At 41.3% G+C, this 15,507-nt stretch overlaps 1 protein-coding gene across 1 annotated transcript in view; it reads left to right on the top strand.

Moving 5' to 3' along the window:
* Positions 1–15,507, top strand: part of LOC138982519 (DIS3-like exonuclease 1) — a 31,115-nt gene that overhangs the window by 10,064 nt on the left and 5,544 nt on the right. The window contains exons 9-21 of the mRNA XM_070355824.1: positions 926–1,053; positions 2,550–2,662; positions 3,023–3,176; positions 3,498–3,646; positions 3,938–4,129; positions 7,221–7,323; positions 8,024–8,118; positions 8,700–8,856; positions 9,842–9,937; positions 11,244–11,396; positions 12,349–12,498; positions 12,798–12,926; positions 13,334–13,476. Of these exons, the coding sequence (XP_070211925.1) occupies positions 926–1,053; positions 2,550–2,662; positions 3,023–3,176; positions 3,498–3,646; positions 3,938–4,129; positions 7,221–7,323; positions 8,024–8,118; positions 8,700–8,856; positions 9,842–9,937; positions 11,244–11,396; positions 12,349–12,498; positions 12,798–12,926; positions 13,334–13,476 (1,762 nt within the window). The remainder of the gene's footprint in view (positions 1–925; positions 1,054–2,549; positions 2,663–3,022; positions 3,177–3,497; positions 3,647–3,937; positions 4,130–7,220; positions 7,324–8,023; positions 8,119–8,699; positions 8,857–9,841; positions 9,938–11,243; positions 11,397–12,348; positions 12,499–12,797; positions 12,927–13,333; positions 13,477–15,507) is intronic.

Raw genomic sequence — 15,507 nt, 5'->3', positions numbered from 1 at the left:
TTTTTTACTTTTTTCAATTCTCATGCCTGTATATAAGATGCACAAATCTGGACCAAAAACAAAGTATAACTCTGTCTTTTGAATGTTTGGATCTACATGGTTGCATTCTTGTCTTCGGCAGCTTTTACACTTGCACTTACAGTAACTGTACGAGTTAGCCTAGTTTTGATGTACCATTTCTTAAAAAGAGATGTGAATTTTCTCTCAGGCAGCTGTACACATGAAACCTTGTTGGGCCAAAAAAAACAAGAAATTCCTCCGAGGTAGGAAAAACACCCCCGTCCTTACCATTCTCACTGCCACCAACTGAGAAGGTTATTTCCCTTTGACCATTAATATGTCCCTCTATAAGTCCTTGTAGAATCTTAATCCACCAATAACTCCCTAACCGTGTGTTTGACTGGTCCGAATTTTTGTAAGGACCGTCTCAGGAATGTATAGAACCTGTTCACCAAGTTTGGTGACGATCGGTCCGTTCATTCTTGAGATCTATATGCGAACACAAACACACAAACACACAAACAAACACATCGACCGAATCCTATACACACCCCTATACCGGGGGTGTAAAAATAGGTGTGGTTACGGTAACATAGCCAACAAAAATAGGGTAGGAAGGTAGGCAATCACTTTTTTTTTAAACTTTTTGTTCTAATGTGTACAAATTAAACCTACTTGACAGGGAAATAAGTGTGCGACTCGGGCGCTTTCGCTTTCATTGCGTTTTTTGCACTCGTTTTTTTTGTTTTGTTTGTTTTTTTGACAAATGTAATAAAAAGTTATAGGATCGGCCCCTAAAAATAGGGTAGGTCGGGTTACCGTAACCACACCTATTTTTTTTAGGCCATAAGTTTCTTTACCTTTATTTTTTGCCGGACAATTTTATTTCTGCATCATGTGAAAATAGTTGTATTATGTTGCACAGATAATGATGATGATGATGAAGCAGAGAAGATGAAGGAAAGCGGCGATAAAAGATTACCAACTGGCCGTGTGGTAGGTGTGTTGAAGAGACAGTGGAGGGACTATGTCGCAAGTCTTTCTCCCAACGAGGTAAGGCATTTTAACGTAATGACTTTCAGTATTTATATCTGCAGTTGAATTTAAAGGTACTGAACTTGTCAAATCCAGGTGCACGGAGCCCCTTGGGCTTTTAGTCATACCTCAGGCAGCCATCCGTTAGAAGAACTACCAAGTTTCATTGACTTGCACCCAAGAGTCAAGAACTGCGATTTTTTTACGAATTAATTTTGTACTCGGTCCCGGCTGGTCTTGACCTATTTTTGGATCTAAATTTAGATCAGGTAGATCACCACATCATGCACGTCACTAGCAAACTATGTCAGACATCATCATGAGTTTGTATAAGGCCAAAAAAAAAAAAAAGGTCTGTTTACGGTAACCCGACAGACCCTATTTTTTTCGCGCGACCCTAGACTTTTTTTTGGCATTTATGGTAAAAAAAAAAAATAAAAAAAAAAATCTTTTGGTTTTTTTTGCAAAATAACGTAAAAAATATGGTTTTTGGGGAAAAAAAAAAAAAAAAAAATTCCGGACCTACCTACCCTATTTTTTTGGGCTATGTTACCGTAACCACACCTATTTTTTTTTAGGCCTAAAACAAAATGGAGGCTGGAATCACTCAGTTGAATCGAACTCAGACCAAACACCACGAAATAACTAGGTTAATTTATGCACTCGCGTGAACAAGAAACTGTCGAGCTTCACAGATGTCGTCGTTGGGTAGTTTTGGGTTTGTTTTACTACCATGGGAGGATTTTTGAACTGTAAATGCACTCAGCTGCAACAAAAACGCAAAACGAAGGCTGTGAGCTGCACTGTGCCTTTAAGACAATGCTACATTTAAACACTATTTGCTACTCTTACCGTAAATGTCTTAATTGCTACACTTGAAGCTTTAGCAGGGGTAGGCAGTTCTGTTTTCCATTCACATTGTCTTCTGCTTTGTTTTTTGTTTCTTTGTGTCTTTACTTCCCTGCAAAAAATTGTGCCTTTTTAATCTCTTTTTATTTAAATGTTAAGTTACAGAGAGCTGACACGCATCCCAGACAGACACGCATACAAGCACATATGCATGCGTGCACGCACACGCACACGCACACACGGATTGAGGGGGGGGGGTTACAGGGGTTCCGGAACCCTCCCCCGGCTGTCTGTCAAAAAAAAAAAAATTAATACTTACTTTAAAAGAAATAATGAGTGGCTGCTGACACCAGTTGATCATGTCTAAAATCAAGGATAAGCCATAAATTGTTCATAAAATAGCTAAAACTCTTCAGCTTCTGTTGCCCCCCGCACCCCCCAACGGGGCCTTGCCCATGTACCCCACAAGGGGTCTACCCCTGGACCCCAGGTTGTAACACCCCCCCCCCCCTTCTGGCTTAACTGCTCCGCCCCTGCACCACACTCTCTCTCTCTCTCTCTCTCTCTCTCTCTCTCTCTCTCTCTCTCTCTCTCTCTCTCTCTCTCTCAGACTGACCTGAGCACTACAGAATACCAAATAGAAACTGCAATGTGGATGTGTGCAGCAAGGGAACACCAACAGCAACAAGAGTGGCAAAGTCCTGGTCATACCCTGGGACTACAGGATACCCAAAATCAGAATTGCCACCCGCCAAGTCAGCCTTCTCAAAGAGCAAAGGTAAGATGATTATGTGCAACATTATGTCTGAATGTGAGTTGAAGATATTGACTGCTTATTAACTTTGTCATAACTCAAATGGTTCTGGAAAAAATATGGATCTATATAGTTTTGTTTGTGTACATATATCTCAAAATGTATATCAGGCAAGAGAAACGATGTTGAAAAGATGGTATGTTCAAAGAATATTTTAGTGTCTCACCTCTTGACTCGTGGGTTTTGTCTTTATCGATTGTTTGTTATGATATTACAGTTTTACAGTCACTATTTGTAGGTGGCACAGGGAAAAAAGAGTGACTGTCTTTGCTGCTTGGTAAGGTTATGTTCATAATCTACCACATGTATTATGTGTCTTTCCAGATGTTTGGTTCGCATAGACAACTGGCCGTCTGACTCTCAGTATCCCAACGGTCACCTGGTGAAAGCGCTTGGACCAATTGGAGACTTGGAAACAGAGATTGCTGCTCTGTTGGCAGAAAATGAACTCTCTACCTCTGCTTTCACATCATCACTGGTATGGCGCTTTTCCCTTCTTCAGGAAAATGTGTGTATGCTAATTATTGAAAATTTGATGGTTTCGGTGTGTGGTGTGTGTTTGTGTGTGTTCGTGCAAGCGTCAGTAATGTGTGTGTATGTGTGCATGGGTGTGTGTGTGTGTGTGTGTGTGTGTGTGTGTGTGTGTGTGTGTGTGTGTGTTTGTGTGTGTGTGTGTTTGTGCCCGTGCATGCATGTGTGTGTGTGAGAGAGAGAGAGCAATCATCACAACATTTATAATGAAACTTTTCTCAGGATGCGACATTTCTGAAGTTACTTGTGTTATTTTTTGTAACTACAGCTGGCAGAGCTGCCGACAGACAGCTCAGAGGAACCATGGGTGATGTCAGCAGAGGAAGAAGAACAGCGACGAGATCTTCGTCACTCGCACCTGGTCTTCAGTATCGACCCAAAGGGCTGTGAGGATGTAGACGACACTCTCTCACTGAGGTAATCAAAAAAACAAAAATGCTTAGGTAATGGAACATTTAATTTTTGACAAAACAAAACACAGACAGAGAGAGAGAGAGAGAGAGAGAGAGAGAGAGAGAGAGAGAGAGAGAGAGAGAGAGAGAGAGAGAGAGAGAGAGAGAGAGAGAGAGAGAGAGAGAGAGAGAGAGAGAGAGAGAGAGAGAGAGAGAGAGATCTGTATTTTGCAAGGTATTTTACAAGGATAGAGAAAGAGTTTTTGTACAGAAAACTTAACACTTTACAATTAATTCTTTTGACATCTCTTTCCAGGGAGTTGGAGAACGGCAACGTGGAACTGGGTGTTCACATAGCTGACGTGACCTTCTTTGTACAACCCGGTTCCCTGACCGACAGAGAGGCTCAGGAACGATCCACAACAATCTACCTGGCTGATCGTCGCTACGACATGTTGCCCGGGATACTCAGTGCAAATCTTTGTTCTCTAATCAGTGGGAAGGACAGGTGTGTGGGATTTTCACTTCTTTCTACTCTTGAGGTAGGGGGAAAACGGTCCATGAAAATATAAAAGCAAACACAACAAATACCAAAAAACCTTCAGGAACGATCATACACTAAGCACTAAGAAGTGGAGTTTGTAAGTTTAAATGCAATTCCCAACGGAATTAAAATTACATAATGTGTTTGAGGCAAAAGTATGGTTACCTCCCTTGATCTGTTGCAACTGTTCGTTTTATTTCTTTAAAAAACCAGACATTTTTGTACACAGTCTAACCTATACATATGAATTGTTCCATCTTTGGATTTAGTTGTTTGTTTATGAGCTGCACATGTTAGGGTTTTCATGCTCCATGTGCATGATTTAATCATACCTACATATTCACATGTGTCACAGTTTGTCACTGAGCAATGAAAAACAATGGCACATATATTTACTCGACCAGATAAAGCGTTGTGGAAGTGACATCGCATGATGAAAGAAGGGTGAACATTTTGTGATTCATTCATTAGACGACGAAGCTTACACACCGGGCTAAATCTGGATACAGTGGAACCCCCCTTTTAAGACTCCCTCCTTTTTGACTCACATGCGAAGCAAAAGTGAGTCTATGTACTCACCCGAGTCGTCCGTCCGTCCGCCCCCCCCGTCCGTCCGGACGTCCGTCCGGACGTCCGTCCGGAAAACTTTAACGTTGGATATTTCTTGGACACTATTCAGTCTATCAGTACCAAATTTGGCAAGATGGTGTATGATGACAAGGCCCCAAAAAACATACATAGCATCTTGACCTTGCTTCAAGGTCAAGGTCGCAGGGGCCATAAGTGTTGTCTAAAAGCCAGCTATTTTTCACATTTTTCCCATTTTCTCTGAAGTTTTTGAGATTCAATACCTCACCTATATATGATATATAGGGCAAAGTAAGCCCCATCTTTTGATACCAGTTTGGTTTACCTTGCTTCAAGGTCAAGGTCACAGGAGCTCTTCAAAGTTGGATTGTATACATATTTTGAAGTGACCTTGACCCTGAACTATGGAAGATAACTGTTTCAAACTTAAAAATTATGTGGGGCACATGTTATGCTTTCATCATGAGACTTATTTGGTCACATATGATCAAGGTCAAGGTCACTTTGACCCTTATGAAATGTGACCAAAATAAGGTAGTGAACCACTAAAAGTGACCATATCTCATGGTAGAAAGAGCCAATAAGCACCATTGTACTTCCCATGTCTTGAATTAACAGCTTTGTGTTGCATGACCTTGGATGACCTTGACCTTGGGTCAAGGTCACATGTATTTTGGTAGGAAAAATGTGTAAAGCAGTTCTTAGTGTATGATGTCATTGCTAGGTTTAGTTATTTGACCTTGACCCTGGTCAAGGTCATGTAAAGGGCAAGGTCAAGCATGTGAGTCGTATGGGCTTTGCCCTTCTTGTTAAGACCTTGTTTTCTCAGACTTTCTGTTCATAACCTCTGTAAAATTACCCCCATTTTAAGACTCCCTCCTTTTTAAGACCTTGTTTTCTCAGACTTTCTGTTCATAACCTCTGTAAAATTACCCCCATTTTAAGACTCCCTCCTTTTTAAGACCTTGTTTTCTCAGGCTTTCTGTTCATAACCTCTGTAAAATTACCCCCATTTTAAGACTCCCTCCTTTTTAAGACCTGATTTTCTCAGATTGTTGGTCTTAAAAGGGGGGTTCCACTGTATTGCCGAAACAATAGAATCGACTTTACGTTTCTGTTTTGATTTTCTTGCTATTGAGCTACAGTGTTGAGCTAAAAACTGTTCAGAATACATTTCTTTCTTACTGTTTGATAGTACAGGTGGAGATTAAGCCAATTAATACCTACAAAAGTCACATTTTTGAATTGCTTTGTGCATCTTTGTTTCTTGACCAGTGCTCTTGCTTTTGGTACCGATGTGTTCCTAAGACGCTGCACTTTCCTTAGACATCAGGCTCACTGTGTATAACTGGATCAAACACATGATAACCGCTAATGAATAAAGTAATTAGTTTTTTCCGATTAAGGTACATACAGCGACTAATTGGAACCTGGCAGTGAGGATAGTATCATATCACCGCAACAGTTGATCTTCATCCTTATGTACTCGTCTACGTATGTTTGGTTTTAATAATTTGCAAGAGGATGCACATATTTAGGAAAATAGGAAATGCAAATGGCCGCCATAATTAATATTTTGTCGATATCTACTTCCTCTAGCAGATAATCAAAACCGAACATACGTAGACGGGTACATAAGGATGAAGACCAACTGTTGCGGTGATACTATCCTCACTGCCAGGTTCCAATTAGTCGCTGTATATGTACCTTAACCCCTTGACTGCCTTATGACGGGTATACCCGTCATGCGCTTGTGCAGCTGCAGCGCCTTAGGACGGGTTTACCCGTCTTCTCCGTTCCGGGATTTTCCAGAAATGCTACGTCACTGCTGACACACAAATAGCAGCCAATGGCTTGGAAGGATACCTCATTCTCATGAATAAACAGATTCTTGGTTCAATTTCCTTTAAAAGTAACATAGGTTTTACTTACCTACCTACTGCCAGTTTGGAGCTAGAATTTTTTGTGAATTATTACACCCCGAACTCCAATATTCCCTGGCAGTCAGGAATGCACATACGCAGCGAAAGGGTTAATCGGTAAAAACTAATTACTTTATTCATTAGCAGTTATCACGTGTTTGATCCAGTTATACACAGTGAGCCTTATATGTCAAAGGAAAGTGCAGAGTCTAAGGAACACAACGGTACCAAAATCAAGAGTACTGGTCAAGAAACAAAGACGCACAAAGCAATTGAAAAATGTGACTTTCTCCACCTTAAGACCTGCATAAATGTGAGAAAATCACGTCTTAAAATGGAGGTACATTTACAGAGGTTATAAACAGTAAATCTGAAAAAGCAAGGGCTTAAAAGGGGGAAGACCTAAATTGGGGGGGGGGGGGGGGGGGGGGGGGGTAAGGATGGCTTTAAGAGGGGGTTTCCATTGTACTGTTTGCATGAACAGCTTACTTCATGCTCTGGAAAATATTTGCTCCGCTAATGATGATTTATCATTGACTTTACAGGTATGCCGTGAGTGTAATGTGGGAGCTGACACCGAAGTTCGAGGTGGTCAACGTGTGGTATGGAAGAACCATCATTCACTCCAAGTACAAGCTCTTCTATGAGGTACATTAAAAGGAAACCCCCCGCGGGTTAGGGGGAAGAATTTACCCGATGCTCCCCAGCATGTCGTAAGAGGCGACTAACGGATTCTGTTTCTCCTTTTACCCTTGTTAAGTGTTTCTTGTATAGAATATAATGTTTGTAAAGATTTTAGTCAAGCAGTATGTAAGAAATGTTAAGTCCTTTACTACGTTACAAGCCCCTGGAGCAATTATTTGATTAGTGCTTTTGTGAACAATAAACAATTAACAAGTGGCTCTATCCCATCTCCCCCTCCCCCCCCCTTTCCCTGTCGCGATATAACTTTCGTGGTTGAAAACGACGTTAAACACCAAATAAAGAAAGAAAGAAAGATGAAAAGGAAACTGTTTGACACTTTTTGTTACATGGGATTTATTTCCCAGAGTCAACTTTGTGCAGACTCTCCTCAGTGTTTGAACACCCCCATGTGCACGCATGCGCATGATTAAGATTCCAAGGTCACAGCGAAAGTCTCAGGCCTTCGTAAACATGAATACACACATGCAGGAATTTTTTAATTTTGTTTAAATTGGGTGGTGTGATTCTGTTGTTGCACGCCATCCCCAGGGATACCAGGCCAAAATGTCCTTGAGGGAATTCCCCAAGGACAATAAGACTTACCAAAAACCAAAATACCAGCTCTCTGATCATTATTATAGTTTGACTTTCTTGTGTTTTGCAGATGGCACAGGAAGTGTGTAATGGCTGCAGCGACCAGGATATTTTAGACAATGTCCCAGAGTTCCAAGGAGTTACAGGCGAAGAGCTAACGCAGAAGTAGGTATCATCCACAAATAGCTACCATTTTTCAATTTCATTTTGATTCTGTGACAATATGGTAGGCCTGTGGTGAGCGATAGGGAGGCAATGATTGTTATGTCAGCGCGTGTTTATGCTTCCATGCAACTCTGTGTACATGTGTGTGTCTGTGTCTGTTACATCACAGTGTGAGTTGTTTTTCAATTTCATTTAGATTCTGTCACAATATGGTGGTTGTGTGGGGTATTTTTCTGGTGAGCGATTGGGAGGCTATGATTATTATGTTAGCGCATGGTTATGCTTACATGCAACTGTGTGTATATGTGCGTGTGTCTGTGTCTGTGACATGTGTGAGTTGTTTTTAAATTTAATTTTGATTCTGTCACAATATGGTAGGCGTTTTGTGTGTTTGTTCTTGGTGAGTGATTAGGAGGCAAAGATTATTATGTAAGCACATGTATATGCTTGCATGCAACTGGTGTACATGTGTGTATGTGTGTGTGTGCTTGCATGTCTGTGTCTGTGTCTGTGTCTGTGACATTAGCATGTGTGAGTTGTTAGCATGCAGACATCCATTAATTCCTATGTGTGTCTTTCAGACTGAAGGAGCTGCGGTGGTCGCTGATCAAACTGACAGAACTTGGACGATCAATGAAGGCCCGGCGGACCCACTGTGGAGCCTTGGATCTTGAGAGTGTGGAGGTTCAGGTCCAGCTGACAGAAACCAAAGGGGTGGAAGACCTGACTCCGAAAGAGGTATGAATGGTATGGGGGAATGGGGAGGGGGGGGGGTGGGTTCAGGTGTGGGATTGGTAGGTTATTCGATTACAGAAGAGGTTGTGTTTATATCAAAGATCTAATAATATGCTGCGTCGCTCACAAGAAATAACGGTTTTAGGTGTGACGAAAAAAAGAACAGGGCCTGAGTACGGTGATAAATACAAGACTTATTTTACAACCATTTGAAAAATACATATATCCCCCGTGGCTGCCCGCATAACGAAATCGTTTTTCTCGTGTTTTGAACTTGCCAGTGTTACAGCACAGAGCAGAGTCCATCCCGCACTTTGCTTTGTGTACATCACGTGGCCACCCAAACACCCGCACAACGCAACATTTTCACGAGAAAAACACGTTTATTTGTTTGCTTTGTCTGTATTACATATTTCTATTTACATTTACCACTGACACACCAAATTGTATACTTTAGTTTGCAAGTGAATCGTTATCATACAAAATAACATTATCACAAGACGAACAGAGATCTCAGAGATCGTCTGCTTCTCAACTGTTTCGGGCAAATCGCGTAATATCTATTTTTGCGGAAACCTCCCGAAGAAATGCAATCTCAGCGGCTTCCATCTGCAACATAGTCGTGCTTATTTGGAATGTGACGTCCTGTTCTTCGTCAGTCACTACTATCTCGAAAACTAAGCGTCGCACAGAACCAGCGCCCTTCCATTATAAGAATGTAGGTAATGTACGTATGTTGTATTCAATTTATATATTGTAAGAAATAAGAATGAAAGTTGCGGAGGACAGGGGGCTATAATGCAGGGAATTCTGTCTTCAAATTTTCCTCATACATCCACACATAAACACACACACACAGCTAGACATACCAACCAATGTATATATGTATACACATTCACACACTATATATGATATTTTTTTATGCCTTTTCTATTCTTTACGACTTCAGCAGTTCACTAATATAAAGGGTTGAACATATTGTTAACAGCATCTGGAGGTCCATGAAACCATAGCTGAATGCATGATCTTCGCCAACCACTGGGTAGCCAAAAAGATTGCAGATGCTTTCCCAAGCAAAGCCTTGGTAAGTATACATATCTGTACTGTTATGAAACATTTTGTGTGTGTTTGCTTTGGCTTCCTCCATTTGATTGTGATACAGTGGAACCCCCATTTTGAGACCTCTAAAAACCTGGAGAAACAAGAGGCGAAGCCTTCAAGGCTCCCGTAAGAAATCGACAAACAGTAACACAAACTCAATCACTCCGTCACACATACACACACACAGTAAGCATAGACACAGTGCAAGAGTGGGAGACGCTAGATCTAGATCTGTCTGTCTGTAGCCTACTTAAGTACTTACGGGGACACGACTGCCACTGAGATCGACACTGCCCTTTCGACAGCGCTTCCTCGCGCAGACACTGAAAACACGCTGTGCAGATCAACCTGTAGGAAATCTCCTTTGGTATCTTCTTTATCTATTTTTTCTGGAGCCGCTACGAAACCGAACAATGTGAAATCGTCTTCCCCAAATCGGCGAATGCAGCTCGGTTAGAACTGAGAAGTGAATCTATACCACAATGCTTCACGCGATCTGACCTAACCTTGATCCCTGACCTGGTCTACATACCACACACAACACAAACCAGTCATCTGTTTTTACCCCCCCCCAAAACCCACCACCACCCGTTTTCTTTGGATACACACGTTATGTACATACGTGCCGACGAAATGTTGATCATTGCTTCAATACTTTGAAGCTGTTGCTTGGATAATAACCCGGTAAAATTAGTATTTCGGTGTTCAGTCAAATGTTAAAGTTTCTATCACACACACACGCACAGGCAGACAAAAGTTAGCATCGCATAGGCTACACTTACGTGAGCCAAAAAATCAGTTCTGAAAAAGGAGAGAGTCTTACAATGTGGGTAAATTTACAGAGGTTATGAACAGAAAATCTGAAAAAACAGAGTCTTAAAAGGGGGGTTCCACTGTAGTATCTCTGATTTAAATGTTGACAGTTATAACGGAAATACTGACACTGCTAGCCGTTTAACAAAAACACAGGAGGAAGGGCGTTGGGTAGGCCTGTAGGTAGGGTAAAACATGTACTGCATTTGAATGTTATGGTGACTTTGAACTTCATTTTGAAAATCCGAACTGAAGTAGTACGTTAGTCACTTCATGAAGGAGGGGACAGTTGTAGGTGAAGATATCTATAATGTAGTGTCACTATTACTGGAATGTTCTGTACATGCCTATAATATACACTTCAGAGTGATCAGCCCTTCTCTCAAGCTTAGACCCAAACTTAGCCGAAACATGGTTATTGCATACAAGTCAGGTTATTTTGGTTAACAAGATAAGATTATATGAACATGTTTCAGTTGAGGAACCACCCTCCACCTCGGCAGGAGCAGTTTGACAACTTATTGAAGTGTGCAACAGCCCGAGGGTTTTATGTGGACACTTCTTCCAACAAGGCTCTTGCTGCCTCCTTAGATGCTTGTGTTGACGCCAAAGACCCTCTGGTCAATTCGGTGAGCATATACTTCCAGCCTGGAATGATGGAGGAGTTTGGGGAGGGGACTGTAGACATTCTAAGATCAGTTAATGGGAGACAACTACTTTATGATAAGCATCCTGTAATTCAGGGAGTAATTTCCCTTCCTTTGGACCAATACGGTTGAATAAACACGCGCTCTAAATTCTTCTGTGTCCTGCCACAACCATCCTCGCTATATCTTCTCTGTCCTAGCACCAGACAAACATTTTGGGGAGTGTTTGTGCAGTCCAGTAACATTTCATTGAAAACCTTCAATGCTGGATCGAGATAATGCAAAAAGGACGTGAAGCCGTTCATGGTTTGTTTTTCGTCTTGTGCTTACTTTATTCTCAGTACCACTGTTTTAATTTGTAAAATTTCTGTTCATCATCACAACCCAAATTCCTGCATATATTATTCCATTTTGTTATCTACAGAGAAGTACAAATCGTCGTCTTTCTGGAATTTTAGTGAAACTCGATTCTTTGCGATTTTGATGTTTTTGTGCTATAGACTAAGTCAATCATTCTCCATGAGAAATATTCTCTTAAATACGATGGGCAATACATGATTTAACATTCTTTAATCTTTCCATCCATACCAGGTTCAAATATGAACACTTTTTCATAATAATGATAATAATTTTGCTGAAAAGGAAGCTGTCTAAAATGAGTTACGCCAAAATTCCATGATGACATCAAAATGCTTCTCCTCCTCTATCTCAGTGAAGCAGGTCTGCTCGCTCTTCCTCAAGTCGTCTTTTAATTAAGAGAGGGGGAAAGAGAAAGGTAGAGAGAGAAAATGAATGCTAGAGTTAGCACTGAGAGAAAAATATTAAAAATTGCCTCCAACAAATTTGGCTTTCTTTCTCATTTCTTGTACCATTACAAAGAATTGTTTTGGGAGAGAAAACAAACATTTGATTTAATTTTTTTGTAATGCTACAGTTGCTGAGATCTCTGGCAACACTGGCCATGTCCAACGCTCGTTACTTCTGCACTGGTGCTGTCCACCCTGACGAGTTCATGCACTATGGCCTGGCGCTTGACCGCTACACCCATTTCACCTCGCCAATCAGGAGATATGCTGATGTCATTGTGAGTGTTGAAACTGTCTTATTGTCACATGCCATATCCAAAGTGTCTAGTGTAGCATGTTGCTCTGATGGTGTGGGTGGGTGTCTGTGTCTGTGTCTGTGTGTGTGTGTGCATGTGTCTATTTAAAAACAATTTTGTCTGTCTGTCTGTCTGTCTGTCTGGGTCTGTGTCACTCTGTGTGTTTCACAGTTCAGGCCGTTTTAGTTTTTTTGTCAACCGAAAGACATGTTATTGTCAGTCTTATTTTTCACATGCAGTTTTTTTTTAAAGTAGGATCCTTTCTGAAATATTCTCACTAGGTTCACAGACTGTTGCTGGCAGCTGTGAAGCAGGAGGCGGAAGATTCATCATGTGATAAAACCAGAGCTGGCTTGCCTGGCAGTAAGCGCTTGGATGAGATGGCAGACCACATGAACAACAAACACAGGGTCAGCTGGTCTTATGCACATGATTTTGTTGTTGTTGTGTTACCAAGTGAAGTCCTTGTAAAGGCTATGTCTTGCAGTCACAAGGCTGTGTGAAAATATAGCCACAAAATCAGTTCTGGCGTGCAAAGTTTGGGGTGGTGTTTTTCTTTTGTATGAGTTTTTGTCAAAATTTACGCTGATTATCTGTGGAAAGTGCTGAGAGTTCAGCTGCCGTTTTGTTTTACATTAACTCATTTGAGTGAAGAAAGTGTGTGTATGTGCGTGCGTGCATTTGTGCATGCATGTGTGAGTGTACGTGTGCATGTAACAATTTTCTTTTCAATCAATTTATTCCATCTTTTGAAAATGGAAGGATTTATGACATGTTTGCAAGTACAGACATTATCGTGTGTCATGTTTTTGTACAGGCAGCACAGAATGCACAGAGAGATTCCCAGGAGTTATTCCAGTCCATCTTTTTCCGAGACCACGATGATGATGACAGTGTATGCATTGCTGATGCCGTCATCTACCAGCTGAGAGCCAATGGAGTTCTGGTATTTGTTCCAAGGTTAGTTCACTCAGTAAAGAGACTTCAGTAGACTAAGAGGGTTAACTCATTCAAGGCGCGTCTAAATTTCCCCTGTGTTCCCTGCCAGCGCGCGATTTAGAGCCATTTTGAAAAAATTATAAAAAATCAACAACACAAGATAACCTCATACAGGCAAATCCAGCTAACTCACAAACGGTTAAGTCAAAAATTCGCTTAGCACACAAAGAAATTCTGGTCCGGAATTATCCCTCTTTATCTATGTGTACAAAGTACCCTGAGCTCGAAATAGGATTTCTCTTACGTAAGTCGAAAGACGGATAGCACACAACAGAAAGTCAGTCCCAAAGACAAAGTTTACTCTATATTTACTACAGCAACTCGAAACACGAAACTTGGCGTCTCACACTAGCGCATTGTGTAACCTTATTCCCTTCTTCTCTACACGGACGCCACACCGACTGGTCAGTCGGCACGCAATAAAGTATGAACTGAAGTTAGAATTATCCAACTCCAAGAAAACATTCTGAAAAAGGTGGGGAAGTGGTGACAAGGCAGTGAACGCACTCACCATGCACTGACATCATACGAAAGCAGCCACACAAACACAGCACAGAGGCAGAGGCAGGTGTGCAGATGCTTTGTGAGAATACGCGTTGAAAACCAGTTTGAATAAAAAAAAACCCCAGCAGATAGAGCCGCATGTCATAATCATTCTTCTTGTCTGGCTTTATTGACTGCATGCCGATCTTGTGGCAGTGACTTTTCACTCTTCAGTCGGACTGTACACAAACCGCTCTCACTCTCCCTCACTGACTACCCTAAGCCCTGACAACTGATCCTTGGAAATTGTTTGGAAGAGTACACCTCTCTATTTCTCTCCAATGCTCTTCCTGCTGACTTCAGTGACACCGGACACCCCACTGAGTTTAGCCAGCAACCCCCCCCCCCCCCCCTCTCTCTCTCTCTCCCCCCAGCCATGTACTGTTTGGTGCTGTGGCCAGAGAGGTGTCACCGGCTAATTGAGGCCAGCTGCACTGTTCACTCAGAGCAAAACTAGTTGACTGTGTCTAACTTTTGACAAAGCAACACAACTAAAGGGTTCACAGATTAGGTAACCGACTCACTGGTCAAGGCTGCAGGGAAACAAGAGTATCTTGTCAATGAAAGAGGTTACACACAGATACGCGATGCTGAGAACGGTGGCCAATTTTTCACTCTCTTTCTCGGAGGGCCTTCATCATTGCAGGGACTGCTGTAAAGAAATGCTTGCTCAGAAACTAACTCTTTTTGCATTGAAACATGCACCAGAACTGGTGGACACCATCGACAATGTCAAACATGAAATCGAAGCAGTTTGCTTGAGGAAACGGTCGTCAGCAACTCAAACTTCTCTGTTTTCTTTTTTTAAGAAAATCTGAGGTGACTTTCTTTGTGGCCCCGCCCCCTCCCTCTGTAAGGACCCCCATCCATAAGGATCGATTTTTGTCAACATTTTCAAGGTCGCTAGAGAGGGGTTCCACTGTACTATGACCAAGTCGAAATTTCGGATAGGACACAATAACAATTCGGTCCCTTCAATTTCGTCTTATCCGGATTTGCCTGTACCTTTATATTTTTGCAAAGTTTGGAACTTACTCTTTTGGAAAATATATGAAACATTTGAAAGTACATACCTTTTGTTGTCTTCATATCCAGGCAAAATATTCAATTTGAAGCAAAAAAACAACAACTTTTTTGTTCTTGAATGAAACACCAGTAACTCACTGTTGCAGTACTTTTTCTCACAAAATCAAGCTGATATGCACTGTTTCAAATGTCAAGAGTGTTGCTGGTGAATTAGAAACAAAAATTACTGTTAAATAGACTTGAACTGGTGAGTGTCAAGCATAATCGAGGCGCGTCTAAATTGTCTCTGTGTTCCCTCAAATCGCACGATTTTGACCCATTTTAAAAAAAATTAATAAAAATCAACAACACAAAATAACCTTACCTACCTTACATTTTTGCAAAGTTTGAAAATATATGAAACATTTGAAAGAAAATACCTTT

The sequence above is a fragment of the Littorina saxatilis genome, linkage group LG1 (assembly GCF_037325665.1).
Source record: "Littorina saxatilis isolate snail1 linkage group LG1, US_GU_Lsax_2.0, whole genome shotgun sequence".
Classification (NCBI taxonomy): Eukaryota; Metazoa; Mollusca; class Gastropoda; order Littorinimorpha; family Littorinidae; genus Littorina; species Littorina saxatilis.
The sequence above is the reverse complement of the archived record's forward strand: the minus strand, read 5'-3'. Positions and strand labels throughout refer to the sequence as shown.